The sequence below is a fragment of the Amblyomma maculatum genome, chromosome 6, assembly GCF_055883805.1.
Source record: "Amblyomma maculatum isolate TAMU_Amacu chromosome 6, ASM5588380v1, whole genome shotgun sequence".
NCBI classification, from domain to species: Eukaryota; Metazoa; Arthropoda; class Arachnida; order Ixodida; family Ixodidae; genus Amblyomma; species Amblyomma maculatum.
In genome coordinates this window covers 114,661,987-114,681,929 of record NC_139349.1, presented here as the reverse complement: position 1 = coordinate 114,681,929, position 19,943 = coordinate 114,661,987, and the positions used below count along the sequence as shown (strand labels likewise).

Below are 19,943 nucleotides of genomic sequence, written 5' to 3'. Positions count from 1 at the left end.
GACGCTGTTTCCCTTCTCCGTCGTCGCCACCTGGTTCTCTGCAGAACAGGAGGAAACAGTTAACTAAGGCAACAAAACAGAGAAATGTCATTAATATATTGCATTGCGTATGCGATATGGTTGCAAGTACATAACACAACGCGAAGTGTACCTTCCGTTGTTGCGCGCTTTTGCTTCGTCTTGAAAACAGCTTTTGAACAGCAGTTCCCGCGAACTTCTACAGGCAGCCCGTGCATGTAATTTACGAAAATGGGCGCAAAATTGATCTGGCAAAAGCCACGGGCGTGAGAAAACAATAAATGATTCTAATGTTTGTTGCAAGAGTTTTGTGCTATTTCTATATTCCTCTTCTACGGTGTCTTTCTTTTCCTGCCACCGCGTCTAGCTTTTTTATTTCTGTAGAAATAGCCTGTTCCTGCTGCCAAACAATGTTAGACTTATTAGGGTAGAGAAAAGCTACTCGACCAATTTAAGTGTTGCGTTTACGAAGGATGTGATGGTGAGACGAAACTTTCTGCGCTCAGGTGGCTATGGCGAAAAAGGAGATATTGCGTTAAATTTAGAGCGCAATAGGAATCGCCTTTGTCTCTTCTTTTTCGCCTCTTTTTGTCGCCGTACTTTCGTCGGAGAGGAATGCTTTGTTTTCGCTGCCTACAGACTTAAATTTCGCGCCCAGCAAAGCCCCGACTTAAATTCTCAATGATTATAGAAAGCAACAAATACTGACAGCACGCAGTAAAGGCCTAATTATAAGAAAGCGCAGTATTGAAAGATTTTGCGCCGGGTTTTGGACTTTCCATAAGCAGCATAAAATAAACGCGATTAAAGTGTGCGGTAGTAAATAATGACCAGATAAAACCCGCTATTACAATCTAACCTTCCTCCTGCGATCTACCTGACAACCGAAGTCGAGTCGTCGCATGGTTTTTGTACATTCGCCTTCAAGATTGCGTATTATGTGGCTGACAGCAGTAGGTCGCAGCTTAGCGAAGAGCACGGGCTAATTAAGGAGTGAGGGGGCTGAGTTCAAGGGCGCTTGAAGCTCCAAAGCTCTAGGGCAGGGATGACGATTGAAACTGCCGCTTGATTCAAAGGTTACGTAGCGGCACGCCGATGAATGGGACGACACAATAGCAGCGACGGAATGTTTAACACGACCTCCTAACATAAGGCGAAACATCCGTCCCGCAAAAGTAAACAATTCTTCGTCTTCAGTATAGAACGCAAAGGGATTTTTTTATCCTTTTACTGGTCCGTTGGTTCCACGCACATATAAAATTCATGCCTATGAAAACGCTTCTATATTTCTGGCCCTTTCCCTATCCAACACCTCCATTCTTGCACCGTCCCTCCCTTGGTGTTCTTAATCGAAGAAGAAAGAGCGTATATAAACCCTGTCAGTGATGATTGCACTGATCAAACGATTACAAGAGCCCTTGTCGAAACTTCGGCTTGCATGCGGACTACGGCTTCCCGCCCACCCTTTTTCAGTTATGTTCATAGCCTTCATCGTCTTATGGTTCACAGTAATATTTCAACCTTTATTAACGCATTAGGCACTTATTTAGCAATATAACGCTAAAAATAACAATTGCAGGACATCTCGGCAAGCAATATTAAGCTAATTATAGCGAACGTTCGCTGTGTTTCAGACACTTGAACGAAATCTCGGCACTCCTTCTACTGAAGTGCCTGATCATCTGGCAGTCCTGAACACCTGAACTTGTGCGTTCTTTTATTGTATGTTGAATGTTTATGCAATGCAGCAATGGAGCTGGTTGGCAGAATATTTTTGAGGTAAATAAGTACACCGTCATCTATACGAACTTACAAAGCCTAAACATCATGTCTTTCTTTGTAAAAAACACAAATATGCACCTTGCTTCAAAAAATCTGTTATCGTAGCTCATGAGCGAGAGAGAAATTAAAGGCAAATTCGGGCACTTCTCAGATGGTTAAAGGCGGAGTAGAGATTGGTAGAAGCGCCTTTTCGGCGAAGCTAACAGATGAGGAGGCAAAATTACTAATTAGCGAATATTACACGTCAGTGTGACATAGATGGCAGTATTAAGTTTAAATGACTTTAACCTGGCATACACATGTACTCTAAACAGGTGTTCCCTATAATGAATAAAGCACGTTGCAAATACATGCTTTTCCGGTATATCTCCTTTAAACCATGGAATGTTTTTACGTAGAGTGTTAAATTCATAAACCTCGAACGTATAATCACACACACGCACTTCAGGGCGTACATTGCGTATTGTGCTATTTAGGTATAATCTACTTTAGAAAACAGTTGGCAGAATATCTATGCCTGTGTTATTAATGAGAACAAAAGCGTTAAAGGCAGCAAATGGTACAGGAAGAAGTACCAAACAACTCGGGCTCTATGAGTAACACACAGTGCATTGGCTTCATTAACACACCCTCTGTTCATTGACAGCAGTTTATTTGTCTATGTTTAATCAAGAACATGTCATTCTTATTTCCTCTAACTATAGCAGCTATGGTTTTGGCTTCACAATTTTTTTTGTAAGCCTTTCGTGCCTGCGTGCGTGCTGATATTTGGCTAACTCCAACTGTGATACTTTCTGATGTACTTTTTAGGCTTGGGCAGTCACTAATATTTGAAGTGTTTTTGTATGTATGTTCTCTAATCTCTAATCTAAAATTCCAAAATCTCTAATCTATGTATTTCAAAGTTCTGGTTAAGAGAAAACATTTTTTTATCTTCCGTATACAGCACAGATCGAAGTTCCGATCCATAGCAAATACTTTTTTTAAGTTCTGTGAAGAATACCTGCATTTAAAAAGCAGGAAAATATTTGCAGTTGTTGTGAGTAGGCAGATTCCAAAATAAATATTATTTTTCAACTTCGTTCTAGCTCTTTTTTTCACATCGCAGCCTTAATTAAGGAACATGGTGGTGGTGGTGGTTTTTAGGAAGATGAAGGGGGAGTGCACTGGCCGGTTGACTGCCGACGGTGTCGACACCGCCACTGCCGAGTGCAGTAAGGAACATGCGCTATTTTGTTTTGTTTTTCCTAACCTCCTGCGCAGCCTTGTGCTTGGCCGTAGTCATCCGACGTCTGAGCGTGCCTCGATGGGTCCAGAACGGCACGGACACGCCCGTGGTGCTAGACTGCGAGTACGTGTACAATGAGAACGACCTCAAACTGGTGGTCAAGTGGTTCTTCAACGACGGACTCGAGCCTGTGTACCAGTGGATACCTGAGATGAGGGTACGCGAAGCATTCGGAGTGCTCCAGGGACGCCTGGACGACACCTTCTCTGTGAACTCTCGTGACATGTACTCACAGTACCGTGCAATCCGCATCCTGAAGCCTACATGGGAGCTCAGCGGCAAATACACCTGCGTCGTAGCCTCACTAGCCGGACAGGACGCACGGCACCAGGACATGACTATCTTCGGTAAGTGTTTTCTCCCTCGTAAGGCCGTATACACCGTGAAGAGGCTGGTGCATCGCATTACTTCCACCTTAACGCCATACTCAAATAATATCCAGATGTGTAGATGACAAGATCCTTATAAAGTAGTATCACTTGTGGTTCTTTAACCTATGCGCACTTTATTCGCGGACGCTTTCAAGAGGAGCTTATTAATTTGTGTCTGATGATTGAGCGCCATTAAAACGAAACAACTGAGAATGGACAGGAGCAATGGCTGCCATTACGGTGCTCTTTTTATAAGACGCTGATATTGTGAATTTAAAAAGAGTACATTCATTAACGAAACCATGGTGTGCAAACACACAAAACTTCGAAAACTGCCACAAAAGTCAAAAGCAAAAAAGATTGCTTTGGTTTAGTTTGTGGGATGTAACGTCGCAAAGCGACTCAGGCTATGAGAGACGCCGTAGTGGAGGACTCCGGAAGTGGAGCACTCCTGAGGACTCCATCGAAAAGCGGCTGCCGAGGGCGGGATCTGATCCCGCGTCCTAGGGCACAGTATTCAGGCGCCGTAACCACTGCGCCCCCTCGGCGGGGTTATAAATATGCTAAGCGTACAACGTTTCACACTTTTATCAAATCCGTTAAGAATACACTTTTGCCCGCTTAGTGTATTTGTAATGTACTAATTATGCACTCTATAAAGTTTGTCTCGTCATTAATGTACTCATCCATGGCCCTTGTTTTTTCACGCTCGCAGAAACTATACAAATATTGTGCCGAAATTATATTGCCAGTATACTTAGAATACACTCATATTGCACCAGAAACATTTTCACTTTTTGTAGCGGTAAAATATGGTGAAAATGCGACACATATATCTCACCAATGCTGTTTCAGTTCAGTTCAGTTCAGTTCAGTTCAGTCGTTCAGTCGTTCAGTCTTGTCCGACTCTTCATGACCCTATAGAGCATGTCACGCCACGCTTTCCGGTCTCTCACCATCTTCCTAACATCACATAACTTCATCTGCAGTGCCTCGAGGATGCCATCTAACCATCGCGTTCGCTGTCAACCCCTTCTCCGACGACCCTTAACCTTTCCCAACATCAAATCTTTCTCAAGCGACTCCTCTCTTCTCATCAGATGACCAAAGTAGCTGAGCTTTAACTTTAGAATTTGACCCTCCAATGAGCAGGCAGGGTTTATGGTCGACAATATCGACTGATTTGATCTTCTGGCAGTCCAAGGAACTATCAAGAGTCTTCGCTAGCACCACAATCAAACGCGTCAATTCTTCGGCGGTCACCCTTTTTGCACAGTCCAACTCTCGCATCCATACATCAAAACTGGAAAGACCATAGCACGAGTTATACGGATCTTGGTTGGCAGACTAATGTCTCTCCTCTTTACTAGGCGGTCAAGGCTAACCATTGCTCTCTTTCCCACAAGCAGGCGTCTCCTAATTTCATGGCTGCAGTCTCCTTCCGAGGTAATCTTGGAGCCCAAGAAGAGAAAATCTGTCACAGCTTCCACTTCTTGTTCATTGATGCTCCAGGACTTGATAGGGCAAGACGCCGTGAACTTTGTCTTTTTAATGTTCAGTTTAAGCCCAAACTTCTCACTCTCTTCTTGAGTCTCTTGAGTTCCACTTCACTTTCTGCCATGCTGTTTACAAAAATGAAAATACACGACGCATTTTCATAGCTGGCTTGCAAGAAATAATAAGGGTGATTATTCACTAAAGTCCCAATAAGCTATTTTTGTCTCCGTCTTCATGCGCCTTGCGATGTTTACACAAGTTGATGGTACATGCATGTTCAGGTGACAGTCGATCTTCCCTGCAGCCTTGCTAGCCCCGGTAACTACGCGATAAATCATCCATCTGTGCGCGTGCATGTGAAAACTTATAGGCACATAACGGGAGCAATAGGCATCGTGTAGCAATAGATGTCGTCCCTGGCAGATATCAATGTGGAGCTAGATATGAGAATTATACATGTATTAGTATTTTTTCTCGACCATTCTTAGCGCCACGTTCCCAGTGCAATCTGCCACGCAATTACTCGTTTCAAGTGGCATACAGCTGTCAGTCAAGTTAGACGCTAGTTCGGACAGAGCATTAAGGCTGAAGTAATAAGTGTGCAGTTTAAACATACATTTCTATCAAGAGCGATGCTCGGATTGTACTTCCCACGAATTATTTCATGGTTTGAAAACTACATTTTAATATATTCCTAACGTACTAAAAATACATGTATTTTTCACGTTTTCACTTCGAGGTCTTGCATTTTCAACATATCCTTAAAAATTGTATTTTTAATATCCAAGACAATAAATGTACTTGAAACGAATTAACTTTATATTTATAAAAGCACATATTGAATACATTCCTAACACGCTAAAGACACCTATGCATTTTTTACGTATTCCAAGTATGCAGGAAGCCTACTTTAAGGTCTAGCATTTTCGACAAGTTTTCATACTTGTTTTTTTTTTTTTAGTTTCTGGAATTTGACGTACGACCCAAAGCGACCCAGCAGAGACGCCATATTGGAGGGGTTCGGGTATTTCGACCACCTGGGGTTCTTTAACATGCACGGACATCGCACAGCACACGCCAAAAATACGTTTTGAACACCGAGCATATATAACTTCAAATGCACTTGACACAAATTAACTTTATATTGACAAAAGTACATTTTTAATGCATTGGCAACATATTGAAAACGCATATGTTCTGTTTTCCTATTCGAAATCTGCTCGAATGCTGCTTTGTTGGTGGAGGCACCCCGAACCTCCACTGAGACGAAACTTGGCAGAAAGCTAGCTCAGGAAACCACAACAGCTGATGACAGACGTAAGCATTCTTCATCTTCCTCGTTATAATGGCACATACCCACAGTGGGGGATTGGGCAGAATTCGTTGTAGGTGACATAATATAATTGATAATGTAATGTCGCTTTGATTGTATGATAGATAACCTAATAATTAGGAGTTAGGGTTGCTGAAATAATTTGAAATTTTGAGACGATAGTAATAGAAAACAAAGCAAAAAGGATGAAAATTGTAAAATAATAAAAATAATAATAAAAAGTGTTCTGGCAAGCACCAACCGTTGCTCCAGCTTCGTCGTCTCTCACTCCCTTGTTCATCTTCGTCCTCTTCAGTGGCATATACGTAGCAATATATTTCCAATACCGTCTAAGCAATTTAACTAACATATTTTTAATATATTTTGAGCGCATTCCTGTATACAAATGATATTTAAAATACATTGCGAATATCCCGCAATATATTACGAACGTATTATGCTTGCTAAGGGATTGGACGCTCGTCTTGCGTGTTTGGACAACTAGCGCTGGGTTAATGAAAAGCCGCCTTATGTTTTATGAGGACGCATGACTTACTCAACACTAGCTTTTCCATCCACAATGACTGACGCGCACTACTGGCTTATGAGAAAGCTATGTGGCAGGGTTGTGTAACACTCATGTCACACATAATGCTTACGCCTCAGTATTAATTATTTTATTGCTCACGCTTTACTTAACATATACTCATCGAAAACAGAACATCAAAGTCCTCTAAGCACGTTTATTAGAATCTCTCGTTAGCCGCCACAAACGCGGCTTTGCAAAACCTCGCATTTATGAGCTCCAATCTGCTAATGAGTAGCTTATCTGAATGATCCACATAAAGGTGAACGTGACGGCGTGAAATGCACAAACCATGCGAGATAATTGCCAACTAGAAATATCCCAAAATATTCAATACTTTCAGCATGCTTTCAAAAGGGATATACAAACATGGTATAGTAATTATGTAGAGGATAAAGTTGCAGACCTAGACACGCTTGTTGCAGAGAGCTTTAGATGTAATATTCTATCCGGTTATCATTAAAGACCTTCAATATATCACCACCAATTAGCCGGAAGCATCTGATTCAGGACACATCTCCAGTCTCTAAAATCATCAGTGGAGCGGAATATTTAGCCACCATGGTACTGAATCAAGCTGAGGATTCTTATCAGCAGCATACACAAAATTGCTGCTTGATCCAGAACAAGTAGTAAGTGTTTGTGCAGGGAGATGACGCCATTATTCCAAGAAAATTGTGGACTGCGTTCGAAAGCTTTTTGAGAGCATTCACAAATTTCTTTATTTTGATTCGAAAGCCATTTTATAGCTAGATATATATCAGCATCACTGATAAAATAGCCATTGCCACTAACATTACACAAACACACCAGTCGCCGTCGGCTGCAGTAGGCAGACAGCGGGCGCATGTGAAAAGAAAGGGGATTAGTGGCGAAATTGTGGTATCATTGTAATGGACTTTCTGCAACAACCACCTCTACGCGCTCGCCTTTTCATTTCTCCTCGCATACACACTTCGTTACATTACACGGGAAGTGGCCGTCACCATCTGCTCGCTATGTGGTTGGGCGTCCTCGCAAGCATATAAATGGAAACCAAGCGCTTCGTGTAAAAACAGCATCGATTTAATTGGTGGAAAAAATCTTCGTTCCATTTCCAATCTTCGTGTTAATTTTCAACGCGCCCGATGACATTCCGCAGAAAACGTTCAACCACTAAATGTGCGGGCGATGCGGCTAAGGCGTGAGCAAGAAGCGGAGGTTTGCTTGAAGTGATTAAAGGTTCTTTGTTCAACCGTCAAAGCGGCGTGCTTGTCTTCAGCGTCCCCGAAGGACTTCGACTATGAGAGTTCTGGGCGATACGACAAAGCGCGAGTAAGTCGCACAGCCATGGCCTCAAGGTCGAAACGAAGCGGCGCAAATGCGACGAGGGCGAAGCAACGAGAAGCAGGGGTAGCATGTCACAAATGGCAACAGCAAGAATCGGCGACAACGCGAGCTAAGACTCTATACATGGCGGCCAGGAACTTGCATTTCTGCAGCTGTAGTTCTCGAATCCTTCCTGTTCAAAAGCGGACATATTCGAAGACAAATCTCGGCTGCAAATCAATAATGTATTTACATGTGCGGTCGATGCGGCTAAGGCGTGAGCAAGAAGCGGAGGTTTGCTTGAAGTGATTAAAGGTTCTTTGTTCAACCGTCAAAGTGGCGTGCTTGTCTTCAGCGTCCCCGAAGGACTTCGACTATGAGAGTTCTGGGCGATACGACAAAGCGCGAGTAAGTCGCACAGCCATGGCCTCAAGGTCGAAACGAAGCGGCGCAAATGCGACGAGGGCGAAGCAACGAGAAGCAGGGGTAGCATGTCACAAATGGCAACAGCAAGAATCGGCGACAACGCGAGCTAAGACTCTATACATGGCGGCCAGGAACTTGCATTTCTGCAGCTGTAGTTCTCGAATCCTTCCTGTTCAAAAGCGGACATATTCGAAGACAAATCTCGGCTGCAAATCAATAATGTATTTACATTGTCGCAAGTATGTCATCCTAATTTTCAGCACCGATCTTTTTCTTTATCGCATGAAGCCCTTTTATCAGTGAAAGTTATCCGCTCTGAATCACGAAATTTAAAAAAATAACACCTTTTGACTTTGGGACGCTCGGAAAAGGCCGATATTTTTACAGCATGTCGAGAATCATGCCGAAGCATTTTCAAAGCACAGTGGAAGTCTAAAGGTCGAAGCCTCACGTTGCAAGTTTTAAATCAGCATGGTTTGCAGTGTCCACGCAGGGTGTCGGCGTACAGCCTCCTTTCCGGGAAATAAAAATACTGCTCACGCTTCTAGCCTTGGGCCTGAGCAGTTTTCTAGGTTTGAGTGTACTCTAACTCCACTTTCAGAATAAGGCAGCTGCAATTCCGTATCGAGGTTCTTAATGCGCGGTTGGTTTTCTCCCGCATATAAAGAAATCCTCTGTGATGTCAAAAAAGAAACGGTTTACTGCACACTTACACTATCGCGCAGTAGCACTCCAATTCACATTCAGTGAATAAAGCTGAATGTCCCAAAAAGATACCAACTATGATGCTGCATACACCTGTACAATGTAGTACATTGAACTATCAGTGTAATTTAAGAGGTCATTTATACAGAAACTATGCAACAATGTCTGGCTAACTTGTAATTTGCAGTGGCGCTAGGAATTTAAATTCAGTTCAACATAATTTGCAACCTTGTTGTATGCTCGAATTTAGATCCTATGGGTACATGATGGTTTTAGGCTAGATGAAATATATGAAGGTTCTTAGAGATGCCGGCTTCCCGACTGACAAAAAAAAACAACATCGATAGAGATATTGATTAACAAATTGTCAAAACTTGCGAAAATGACAAGAATATGGTAGCTGACTCGGGAGACGTGTTTTGCAATGGATAAATATATTAATCACCCGTGCGTCAACACCATACCACACAAATAAACAGGGTTGGCCTAAACGTTGAAGTCAAAGTCCGCTCCTAGGAAAGGCCACTTAGTGAGTTGGAATGTAGTTTATTTATTTAACAATACTGCCGCTCTCAATCGAGAGCCTAGCAGACGGGCGAAACGCATGTTATGTTACAAGCATACAATATAAAAGAAATGAAAGAATTCTAAACAGTTCCAATAAATGCGGACAACAAAGTATACAATTTTTGGGAAGAACAACCGAACAATACTCGCAACAGTATGGCAGCATTTCATAAAAAACAAAGAAACAAACAAAATAAAAAGATAACAATAGTCGGAGTACCCCATATTAATCCTACGAATTGTTAGTAACGTGTAAAGGGAACCGGGAATAAAAGTAAGAAGCATTAATGTTCTCTTGTGATTAACTCTAGTTGGGTTACGAACTGCTGCCAACATCGCACTCGCTGAGAGATATCCCAGTTTCAAAAAGGAGTCCACAGCGCGTCTAGAGAGCACGAACCAGAATATTTCGTTGTCTTGTGGGCTTTCAGCGAATTTGAGAGAAAAAAAAAAACCTTGTGCAGAACATATACGCAGGATATGTGAGTAATCATACGCCTTTTATTTTGTCCTGTGCCCTGCGTGAGTTGCTCCCATCAGTGGGAGATATGCTAATAGTGTTCCGGTTGTCTTATGCCTCTTGACATAAGCTTTCGCCCCTCCCGCATCTGTCACCACGCTTAAAGAAAGGAGAAAATAAGAAAGGAATGTAATGCTGGAATGGGAAAAAATGTAAAAAAAAAACGCAGAAAAACGAATGCAATGAAGAAGAAAGAGTAAAGGGAGCAGATACGAAATTGAAGACTTCCTGTGCCTGCGCCGAACAGGATCGATAAGTCTTCCGAGGCAGCCATTAGCAACATGCAAGTCGGGAGCTTAACTGGCGGAGGACGAAAAATGCGCTATATATGCGATCCGCGGCGCTCAAGAAGTAGTCGGCGGTTTTCGTTTTCACAGCAGATGACGCCTTAAACGCCGGCGCACTTACGATCTCTGATCACCCTGAACAGAAGCTATGCTTATTGATGACCTCGAGAAGTACGATGCAGCTACGAGGTAGCAATAGGGGCTGGAAAGAGAGGTCGATGACTGCGTCTAGCAGTGATACTTAGACGAAGATCAGCATTACTACGCACATGGAACGGGGCCCACTGTGATATTGATCCCATTCTTCTGCTCTGAATGCGCTTATCACATCCTAAAATATAATGGCATTTTCTTTTTGCACATGCAACGAACCGTAATGCACTTCTATATCGCTTCAAACCGACATCTATTATTTATCCCTGGAAACAGATTTGCTTCAAACGTGCCTTTTGAAGTTTCTGTGATGCAGCAGCAAAGAACACGAGCAGCTGCTCGAATATGGTATAAGCGAATAGGTATTAGCTATAATTGCTATAATATTAGCTATTAGCTATCATTGATTTTGCAAACGTAGCTGCATTAAAAATATAACGTGTCTGTTATGTCTCTTCAACATGTTACTTTGCACTAGGAGAAGGGGGAAGAAATTTTGGAAAAGTGCTGAGGTTTAATAGAGAAATAAAAACCAAGCTTTCCCCGCCCAACAAAGAAATTCGTCCTTCTCCACCATAAAATGAGTCGCGGGTATATAAGTGCATATTCCGTCCTAACAACTGCCTTCATTCAACTACCATACGGGGCAGCAAGCCGATGAACTTAGAGAACAGAGAGAGAAGATGGGCCAGGCCTGTGAGATCATTTATTGAATCGCGATGTGAGATGATTTAATGAATATCAAACAGAGATAGTTTGGTATTTTTTAGCCTTGCGCCAATGCGACTTTTCTTATAATAATTGGTTCAAATCAGGGAAGTCATTCTGCCAATGGTGCCATGAGTGATTACGTTTGGATGTAAAAAATTTGTTTTTTCAAAGAAACCAACGAATGAAACGTTTTCGTTTTATAAAGGAACAAATTATTAAGGTGCCCGAAGGCTTTTATTAAATATCTATCCAGATGTAGCGGCTGATCATCTGGCAATAGAAAAAGAAATGCTGCCGTTGAGTAATCATAGAGAAAAAATATGTTTTCATAATTTTATGGCATATTACACATCAGGATTCAGCATTTCGAAGTAGAAGCATCGACGGCTTTGCAGTTTCGAGATTTGCACTTGGGCTTACTATCTGTATAGTAAAGAGAGGTACGAATGCATGCCTCCCACAGATATTGTCACACTCGTAGAAATGTGCTGTCACAACAGCAGTAAAGTCTCTAGCTTCCTTCAGGGGCATAAAATTCTTTCAGATTATATAGATTTCTGAGCTGCTGATCTAGCTGGCTATTCTTGCAGCTTTTTGATTATATGTGAGCCATATAGGATAGACGTTCCAGGAGAAATTTTCAATTTGCTTATTCACAGGATTTCGTTTTGTGGCGTTAGCTATAGTGGCCGAGGTTGAGCAGTTTCCCGTGGCTCCTAGAGAGCAGTGCTGCGCAAGCGCGAGGACCAGTGACGTCACACGGCACACAGCTGACGCGCCCTAGACGCGCGCGTGCCTCGCCGTTCTGCACATTCGAAAGTAGTGATGTCTTAGCCGCGGCAGACGCACTGGCACCGTCGCATGCCCAGCTATGCGTCTCCGTTGCGTAGTATCATAACGCTACGTATTACCTGGTGTTGCCAAGCAAAGCCACTTCCATTTTTGAGCAGTACACTAAAGAGAAATTTATGAAGGATAGCCGGGCGTGTTACCTTAACATAAAATGGAAAATATTTGTGACAATAACACCATGTCTACTACTTATGTCTTGAGTTAACTGCTTAGGTCATTACCTTTATATTCGAGCATTGGCATGATCATTTCGGCAGATTGATTCTGTTGTGATGATGACTGCTAAGATGGGGTAAAATCATAATAACGACACAATTCACTTTGGATCTCATGTTTTTGCAATAGGTCACAAGAATTGTAATCGCATTTTGATTTGTTCGCGAAAACGGCTGTAATGCTATTTACATTTCCCATGACGATGCGACAGGACGCAATGGATGTTTGCATCGTAAGTTGGTTGGAACTGCTTTGCAAAACGATGTCGTGCGACTCAAATCATGTACGAAACTGGTCGTGTGAAACTGGTCATGAAGATGTAGACACTTTGAGTGCTCCTTTTCTGCCCTCGTGCCACGCTTAAGAAGACGCGTTAACGAGTGATTTGAGGCATGGGCTATTTCCGCGGAATGGTGGAATGCTCGCGCCATCTAGCTCTCTGCCTTTGTCTTTCCGCGCTGAGTTGGGGGAATCTCGACTAAACATCTAACGCTCTATAGCTATCTCGACCTCGCATGTAGAGCACTCATCCGGCTCGCAAATAGTAAAATAAATACGCTGTTGAAGCAACGAAGTGAGTCGAACGTGAACGTGAACGTTTCTGAGGAAAAAAGGCTTTGTAGATCAATTAATGTACAGCTATAGTTTATTGCGGTACGAGAAAATGAGAGGTTTCGAGTTTCCCTTATGTCAGTTGAGTTTTCTTGTGCATAATATTTATATTACTGAGCCCGTGACTCCTGTTTGGCTTAGTGAAGTGACAGTGCTTATGTTCGATACATGGGAATATAAATCACTCGTCAACCGCTCTGAAACATCATGATTGTAACCTGGAAACTTGTACAAGAACTAGCGAGACTCCAGTTCAAACTTATACGTATGATATGCAGAGACAAAGCAATGTGGCGCTTAAAAGAAAGCCAGATGAGTCGTATCTTGTATAAGTGCCAGATAGGCGTTAAGCCTGAGCGTCACGTTACTGCTCCAAAGTTCATGAAAAATGCTAACGCAGACTGGAGCATCTGCTAATATTCTCATAGCCGTCCTTAACACGACGGCTACATTTCTGTACCACCTAGAGCAAAGGTCACACTTTCCCCGTACACAGGAGTACGTATTCACCCTAATAAGGTCCGTTAGCATTCAAGCACAAATCTTTTCCTCTTAAGGAGATTCTTTTAAAAAATTCAACCAGTATATTTGCTTAGTCGTTATTATAAATGTTCGGGCAAGTCGACAGCGGTTTGAATGCAATAAGCTGCTTAAAATTTAAACAGACGCACATTTTACTTACAAATACAACGTAAGAAGATCAAATGCTGTGAGGAACAAGTAACGTGAGTCCTAATTGTGGATACCGTATGAAATGGTATGTAAGGACCCTAGCGAACTGGGCAATCAGAGACCTTGTAGCGGAGGGCTCTGGATTAACGTCTGCCTTTCGGAGATCTGCAAGGTCTTTTTACAACACGCAGCAAACCGATGCCTTTTGCCACCGCTTTTTAGTTCAGTCTTTTAGAAAGGCTGAGTTAGGTATTTATACTGTTAATACTTGTCGTTTCATATATTCTCTTCAATCGTCCTCTTTTTCAGTGCCGGCGAAGTCGTTTGCTTTCAACTACAGCAGCTCGACGCCCCCGTTTGAGCAGCAGCCAAGGTCTCACTCGGCCGAGCAGACGGTCAGTCTTTTGTGTATGGCTCGAGGCACTTATCCCAAGCCGGAGCTGAAGCTGTTCCTGATCAAAGGAGGAACGCGGAGGCCTGCAGGAGCAGCCGGAGTCCGCACCTTCACTAGGGCTACGCTGGACGGGCTATTCGACGTGGCATTGCACGCCGACATGGTGGAGAGCCAGCTCTCCTCCCTCGCAGACCTCTTCGAGTGCGTGCTAGAGATACCGTACAGCAACTACGCGCTCACGCGCAGAATAAGCCTCGCACACGGTGAGCTGTTGTGGTCTGGTACTCGCTTATACTTCAATTCAGAGAATAGCTTTGCGGTGGATAATGTTGCTACATGAACGCGAGCAAATCTAGATTTCATGAGCACCAATATTAATTACGAGGATGATTTTCAATATTGTACAATACAGCTAAAACAAAATTTATCAAGAAGATCGAATCACCCCTTGCGAGATAAAATGTTTCTTTTAGAGTCCTCACTTCGTTCGGTTCGAGTACTTGACACTGCCATAGAAATCCAATGAGAAAAATGTTTGTACAGTAGCAAATACATTACGATTGAAAACTACTAGACTACATTGGGAATTTCAGTGCACGTATGGATTTTTATGATGGAATATAATATATGCCAGAAAATGCTGAACTAGGAGATTGAACAACATTCTTCAAGACATCTGAATAAAATGAAATTCAGAGCCCTCTTCGTCAAGAGGAGCAAGGACTAGATTCGCATACTTAACATTTTGATGAAAATATATTCTCTAACGTACACATTGTGCTTTTCGTTTCTTGCGCAGAGCTGACCTGGGGTGCCTATGGTAAGTTAGCCTCCTTTTTCATATTGCGACCTTGCCTATCTGCGATGAAGGAGAATGTGGTGCTTGAAACTGTGTTCATCGAGATGTACGATGTTTTAACAGTGTATTGGCAAAAAAAACTTGAAATAAAATTATTTTCAAAAATTAAAATAACAGGTTGAATATACAATAAATGAAATGTGCAGATGTTTTGTGCCCAATGCAGAGCAAAGTTTCAAAACAAAAACTCTTTTACATGGTCCCCATCGCCAGCGCGGTTTATAGCATGTGGCTTTGGCTTCTCAAATTAAACACTGTCACTTCCTGCCCTCTGTGTGCCTTTTTTGGTACTCACATCCATGGAGAGGCGAAGATGCTGCATGCAGAAGTATTGAAATCTGCGAACATGTCCCCTTGTGGGTCACCTGTTCAATCTCTACAGGAAGGTTCTCATCAGTGACAATCTCACCAGGACCAAATTTATACAACTTCGAGATCGAAATAAATGGCTATGAGTCCGGAATCTTTGTGCAAGTGAGAAAAATTGAATCTGATAGAGAAGGTGATCGGAGTATCTTTCGAAACATTGTTCAAGCAAATCACACCCGAGTTCCGGAAGGTCCTTGCAAATTGCTAGCACAGGTAGTATACCCCAGCGATACATCATTATTTCTAAGAACGGACACTAACGTGAAGCCTACTGTATCGAGTAATTGCTATACATCGAAGAAATGTAAGAAATGCACCTGCCCCACAGTCTCAACCGAACACTTCATCTAGAGTGTGTGCGCTTTCATCCAACGAGTAGGCGACGGCGATGGCTGTAATGGCGATGCAGCAAGGTGGCACGGTAAAGGCCTGATTCATAACATGCATGAGCGGGGAGCACTGCTTTATCTTAGCGTTCATCTGCTATTATAGTGTACTAAGCAAAAATACAAGAATTATCTCTCAAATGTTGGGTCATTGACCCTCACACGAGTCTGTCGTGTGCCCTCACAGGTGTTGGCCATGATGCATCGTCCATGGACACTGTTGCTTTTATGGAAATATTTCGTGAGGTATCAACTGTTGCTACTTTATGCAACTAATTTTAGTGTTCTGTGCTCTTTATCCCGATTTTCAGGTTCTTCTCAGGCGTCTTCCTGGGCCATTCTGTCAATTTATGTCGTCACAATGAGCTTCAGCATCTATACTATTATTATGGCTCTCCAAAAGGTGCGTTGGGGGAGCAGTGGCAACTTAGTATTCCTCTGCAGTTTCTTACGCTGTTCAAAACTCATGTTTGATCATGCAGGAAATAAACTTCCTTTAGAAGTGCTTTTGCAAGTTCAGCGGCAGCCTTAATTTTACCGGTCGTTCTTTCAGTAATACAGCCAAGGATTTCGTTGGGTAGCGCCTTGAGCGCTTCTCTTACTTCGTGTTTTCACACTGCAGGCGTCTATCTCTATTCATTTCTTGTGTGCACTCAGTCAATGTTGCATTTGACCACTGTATATATCGGGAAGGGTGGAGGGTAAATTTTATTCCACTGCGTTAAAATAAAGCGCATAGAATAAAGCAATCATGAAATATAACTGGCGTGCAGAAGCCATACGTTTTACAAATTCTTGTTAGCGATTAAAATGCTCTTTACTATATTTTGCTATTCCTCACATCTCACTGCGGTCAAACAGCTCTGTTGCGACTTCCAGCATGACGATATTTGCAGCGAGCAGCTCTAGAAGTCGAATCGATTATTTCAAGCAGGTCACTCTCGGTTTTGGTTGTTGGACCCCTTCGTGTATTAGCAACACTAACGTCCTGCACTACCACATTCGTCAAAAGCAGTAGAGCTTCGCACTTTATGTCGACATAATCTGTTACCAAAACATATCGATCCTGCCTTACTAATCATTCTATGTGATGCCATACCGTATTATACCATGCCAAAATTGTATTACGTCTTGCAGTGCTATACAGGTTTGCACCATGTGACCGCCATATTATTTCACCTACCTCGCGCTTAGCGAAGCTCTCGTTGCCTTGAAAATCATTATTTTTTATTATGATTACAATAGTTTAATTCATCGCACCATTCATAGAAACTAATTTCACTGCTCCTTGTGTGGATGTCCTTCTCCAGCATCCTGTTGTAAGCAACAGATTAAATTGTTTATTTTTGATTCAGAAAGACATATTACCGGTGAGCTATTTCATCATCTTTTAAAGTTTTACTTACATCGTACTTTGTGAAATATATAGAAACTGGTTGGCAAGTTATCTGCAAAGCAGGATAAGCTAAGATGGAAACGCCTCTTCCTTTGAGAGAGGCAGTTATCTTCCAATGATGGACCATGGGAGTTTTTATTTATTCCGGATATCGACGATCTTCGCAGCACAATTGTTCAGGCCACACTAGGCTCATTATCAAAAAATATCCCTAAAGATCTGCTATATTGCAAAAATTAAAGGACGCGAGCTGTCCACGTGTCCTGCATCTCACTGAAGTTGAGACTAAATGCAAAACAAAGACTGCAACTATATTCTTCACGCCCAAGCGCAGGGTTATTGAGGTTTTCTGAACACCGTGAAAAAACGGCCGTAAAAAATATTTGCTGATCTAGACGCGTTGTCTAGCTGGAGAGCAATTTGTAGTTTTAACCTCACATATCGGTGACCTAGAGTTCCGCCTTTATTCTTTGGTGTGCATATCAAAATAAATCAGTTTAGGTCATAATATTGCCTTTAGCCTTGTTATTCTTGTTGAGGTAATTTGTTGTCTAAATATAGCCTGGAGCCTTGTCATTTGTATCGAGATAATTTGTTTTCTTAAGCCGCATACCAATGTTTTATCACCATCACTCCAGCGGTCACCCTTGCAGCTAAGTCGCGCAAAACAGTTTCTTGCAGTAACTTTCTTTCAAGAAAATTATATAAAACACAGTGACAAAGCTTCGGTGTCTAATTTAGATTATACTCTGAACTATTATTTGGGAAGTGTATTCTCGTCTTTAAAGTTTGTAAGCGTGTTAGCCCTGCTTTACTATTGTGCGTGTTCTTTCAGGCGGTGATGATGACGTGAATCAGATTGCCTGTGACTCTCCATAAGAAGCGAGTGCTATGGAGGCTGGCGGTCAGAGACTCTATACCGTGCACTTCGATAATGGACTCTACAAAGAAGGCTGCTCATTGGAAAGACAGTGATGTACGCAAGGGTATTATCAAAGTGGACTTGCTTTAAACTGTTCCAACACGAGTCTCGTAGCATGTTTCTGAGGACATAAGCGCAACGGTACAACACCATCAAAGAACCAGCAGATCTGCAACTTCCTTCTTTAACCACGCTCCACAATCTACACAATCGTCCAAGAGATGGCGCTCGCGCGCTTATTTTGTCACTGGTAAGAGAAATGGGATGACGTTGCATTGTGTTGCCAAGGTATACAGACTGGAAAATACAGACTATTTTAGACATAGACTTGCCCGACCCTTGTTGTCAGACTTTTCTCAAGGGCTGTATATGTTGTTAGGTGGGTTTTAGAATTGAACTTATAACACATGTTACAGGGTAGAATAGGCATGAAAATTCGACAGCTCACAGAGGTGAGTATAAAATCTGGCTGGAAGAAGTTCGTAAAATGTTGAAAGGAGTGTTTATATTGGGAATATGCGCTCCAAATAAAACGAGGTGCTGAAATCGTACTCATCTGGAAACGCTTCTGAAGAGGAGAAATTATGTGTGTGCGTGCAAAAAAGCCAGACTTGCTCTCATTTTCTTGAAAATTTAAGATATGTGTGTTGTTCACTGTGCTGAGTTTCCGCTGTCTCCACGCTTTTTGATGCCGCCGTAGATATACACGGCTCTATTCTGTTACCCGTCTAAAAGGAAGGAAATGATTGCCAAATGCCTGCGTGAGGAGCAGGGACACGTATTCGAAGGCATTCAGCTTGTTTGGCAGCCATGCATACTTAACTACATGCAATACGCATAACAAGTACGTAATTGCGACAGAAAATATTTGCTGCTTTTTATTTATATTGATATTTTTGCCGTACGCGGTCGCAGTAACCACACGAATAAAAAAATCTACTCTTTCCTCGGAAACTGATTTGTGTCTGGTATTCAAAGTTCAAGCGTACACGATTCATTCGAACTTTATTGAGTCTCGTTCATACATGTAAATGGATAGCTCTATTATCCAAAAACGATTTTCCAAGTGGTCAAATTTTTATGTGTTTATGTAGCCTCTCCCTCGTGATTATCGATTAATGTTTGGAAGGTATCTTGAAGGCGCTTATAAAAAGTAATCAAACTGTGTGAAACTTCTTTACATCGCTTTCCTTTCATTCGTAATCAAGCAAGCACTTCTTTCTGCATTTGTCGTTCATAGTATGCAAGTTATTATTCATTGCCCAATACGCCTCAGAAATGATCCCATACAAACTTTAATTTACGTTGCAAAGACAGGCCTCGGTAAGTATTCAGTCCAAATTATTCGGCGAGAAAGATGAGGCATATAAAGGCAGAAATAACTATTGAATCACGTTAGCATTTTAAGGAAACAAAAAACAAAACACATCAAGTCGGTGTATCTCATTTTGATCCCGTTTTTTCTGGTCAGTGATACGTAGTCGTCGGGTGATTGTACAGCGTTATTCAGCTGCCCAGTCCGATGAGTTTCAAGGACAAAATGTGCCCTTCCAGTAGAAGTGTTTAGGTGTCAAGAATAAGGCCATGATGATAAAAGTACTGATAAAAAAGAGAAAAACAAACAAAGGTAAAACGTAATGCTCAGCGCGGTAACTAAGTGCGATGCGAGTCTAAAGATAGTGTCGCGTTGCATAGTGTATTGCGAGTTTTTCTATTTGGGCGCAGTGTTTCTTT

General features: G+C 42.2%; 1 protein-coding gene across 1 annotated transcript; it reads left to right on the top strand.

The window, feature by feature from the left end:
• The first annotated feature begins 2,923 nt into the window (after positions 1 to 2,923).
• On the top strand, positions 2,924 to 19,606 carry LOC146186627 (uncharacterized). The gene is made up of 6 exons (XM_084608067.1): positions 2,924 to 3,014; positions 3,064 to 3,435; positions 14,193 to 14,540; positions 15,077 to 15,097; positions 16,203 to 16,294; positions 18,123 to 19,606. The coding sequence occupies exons 1-6, from the start codon at positions 2,924 to 2,926 to the stop codon at positions 18,138 to 18,140; spliced, it is 942 nt and encodes a 313-aa protein (XP_084464193.1). The 3' UTR covers positions 18,141 to 19,606.
• The last annotated feature ends 337 nt before the right edge of the window (positions 19,607 to 19,943 follow it).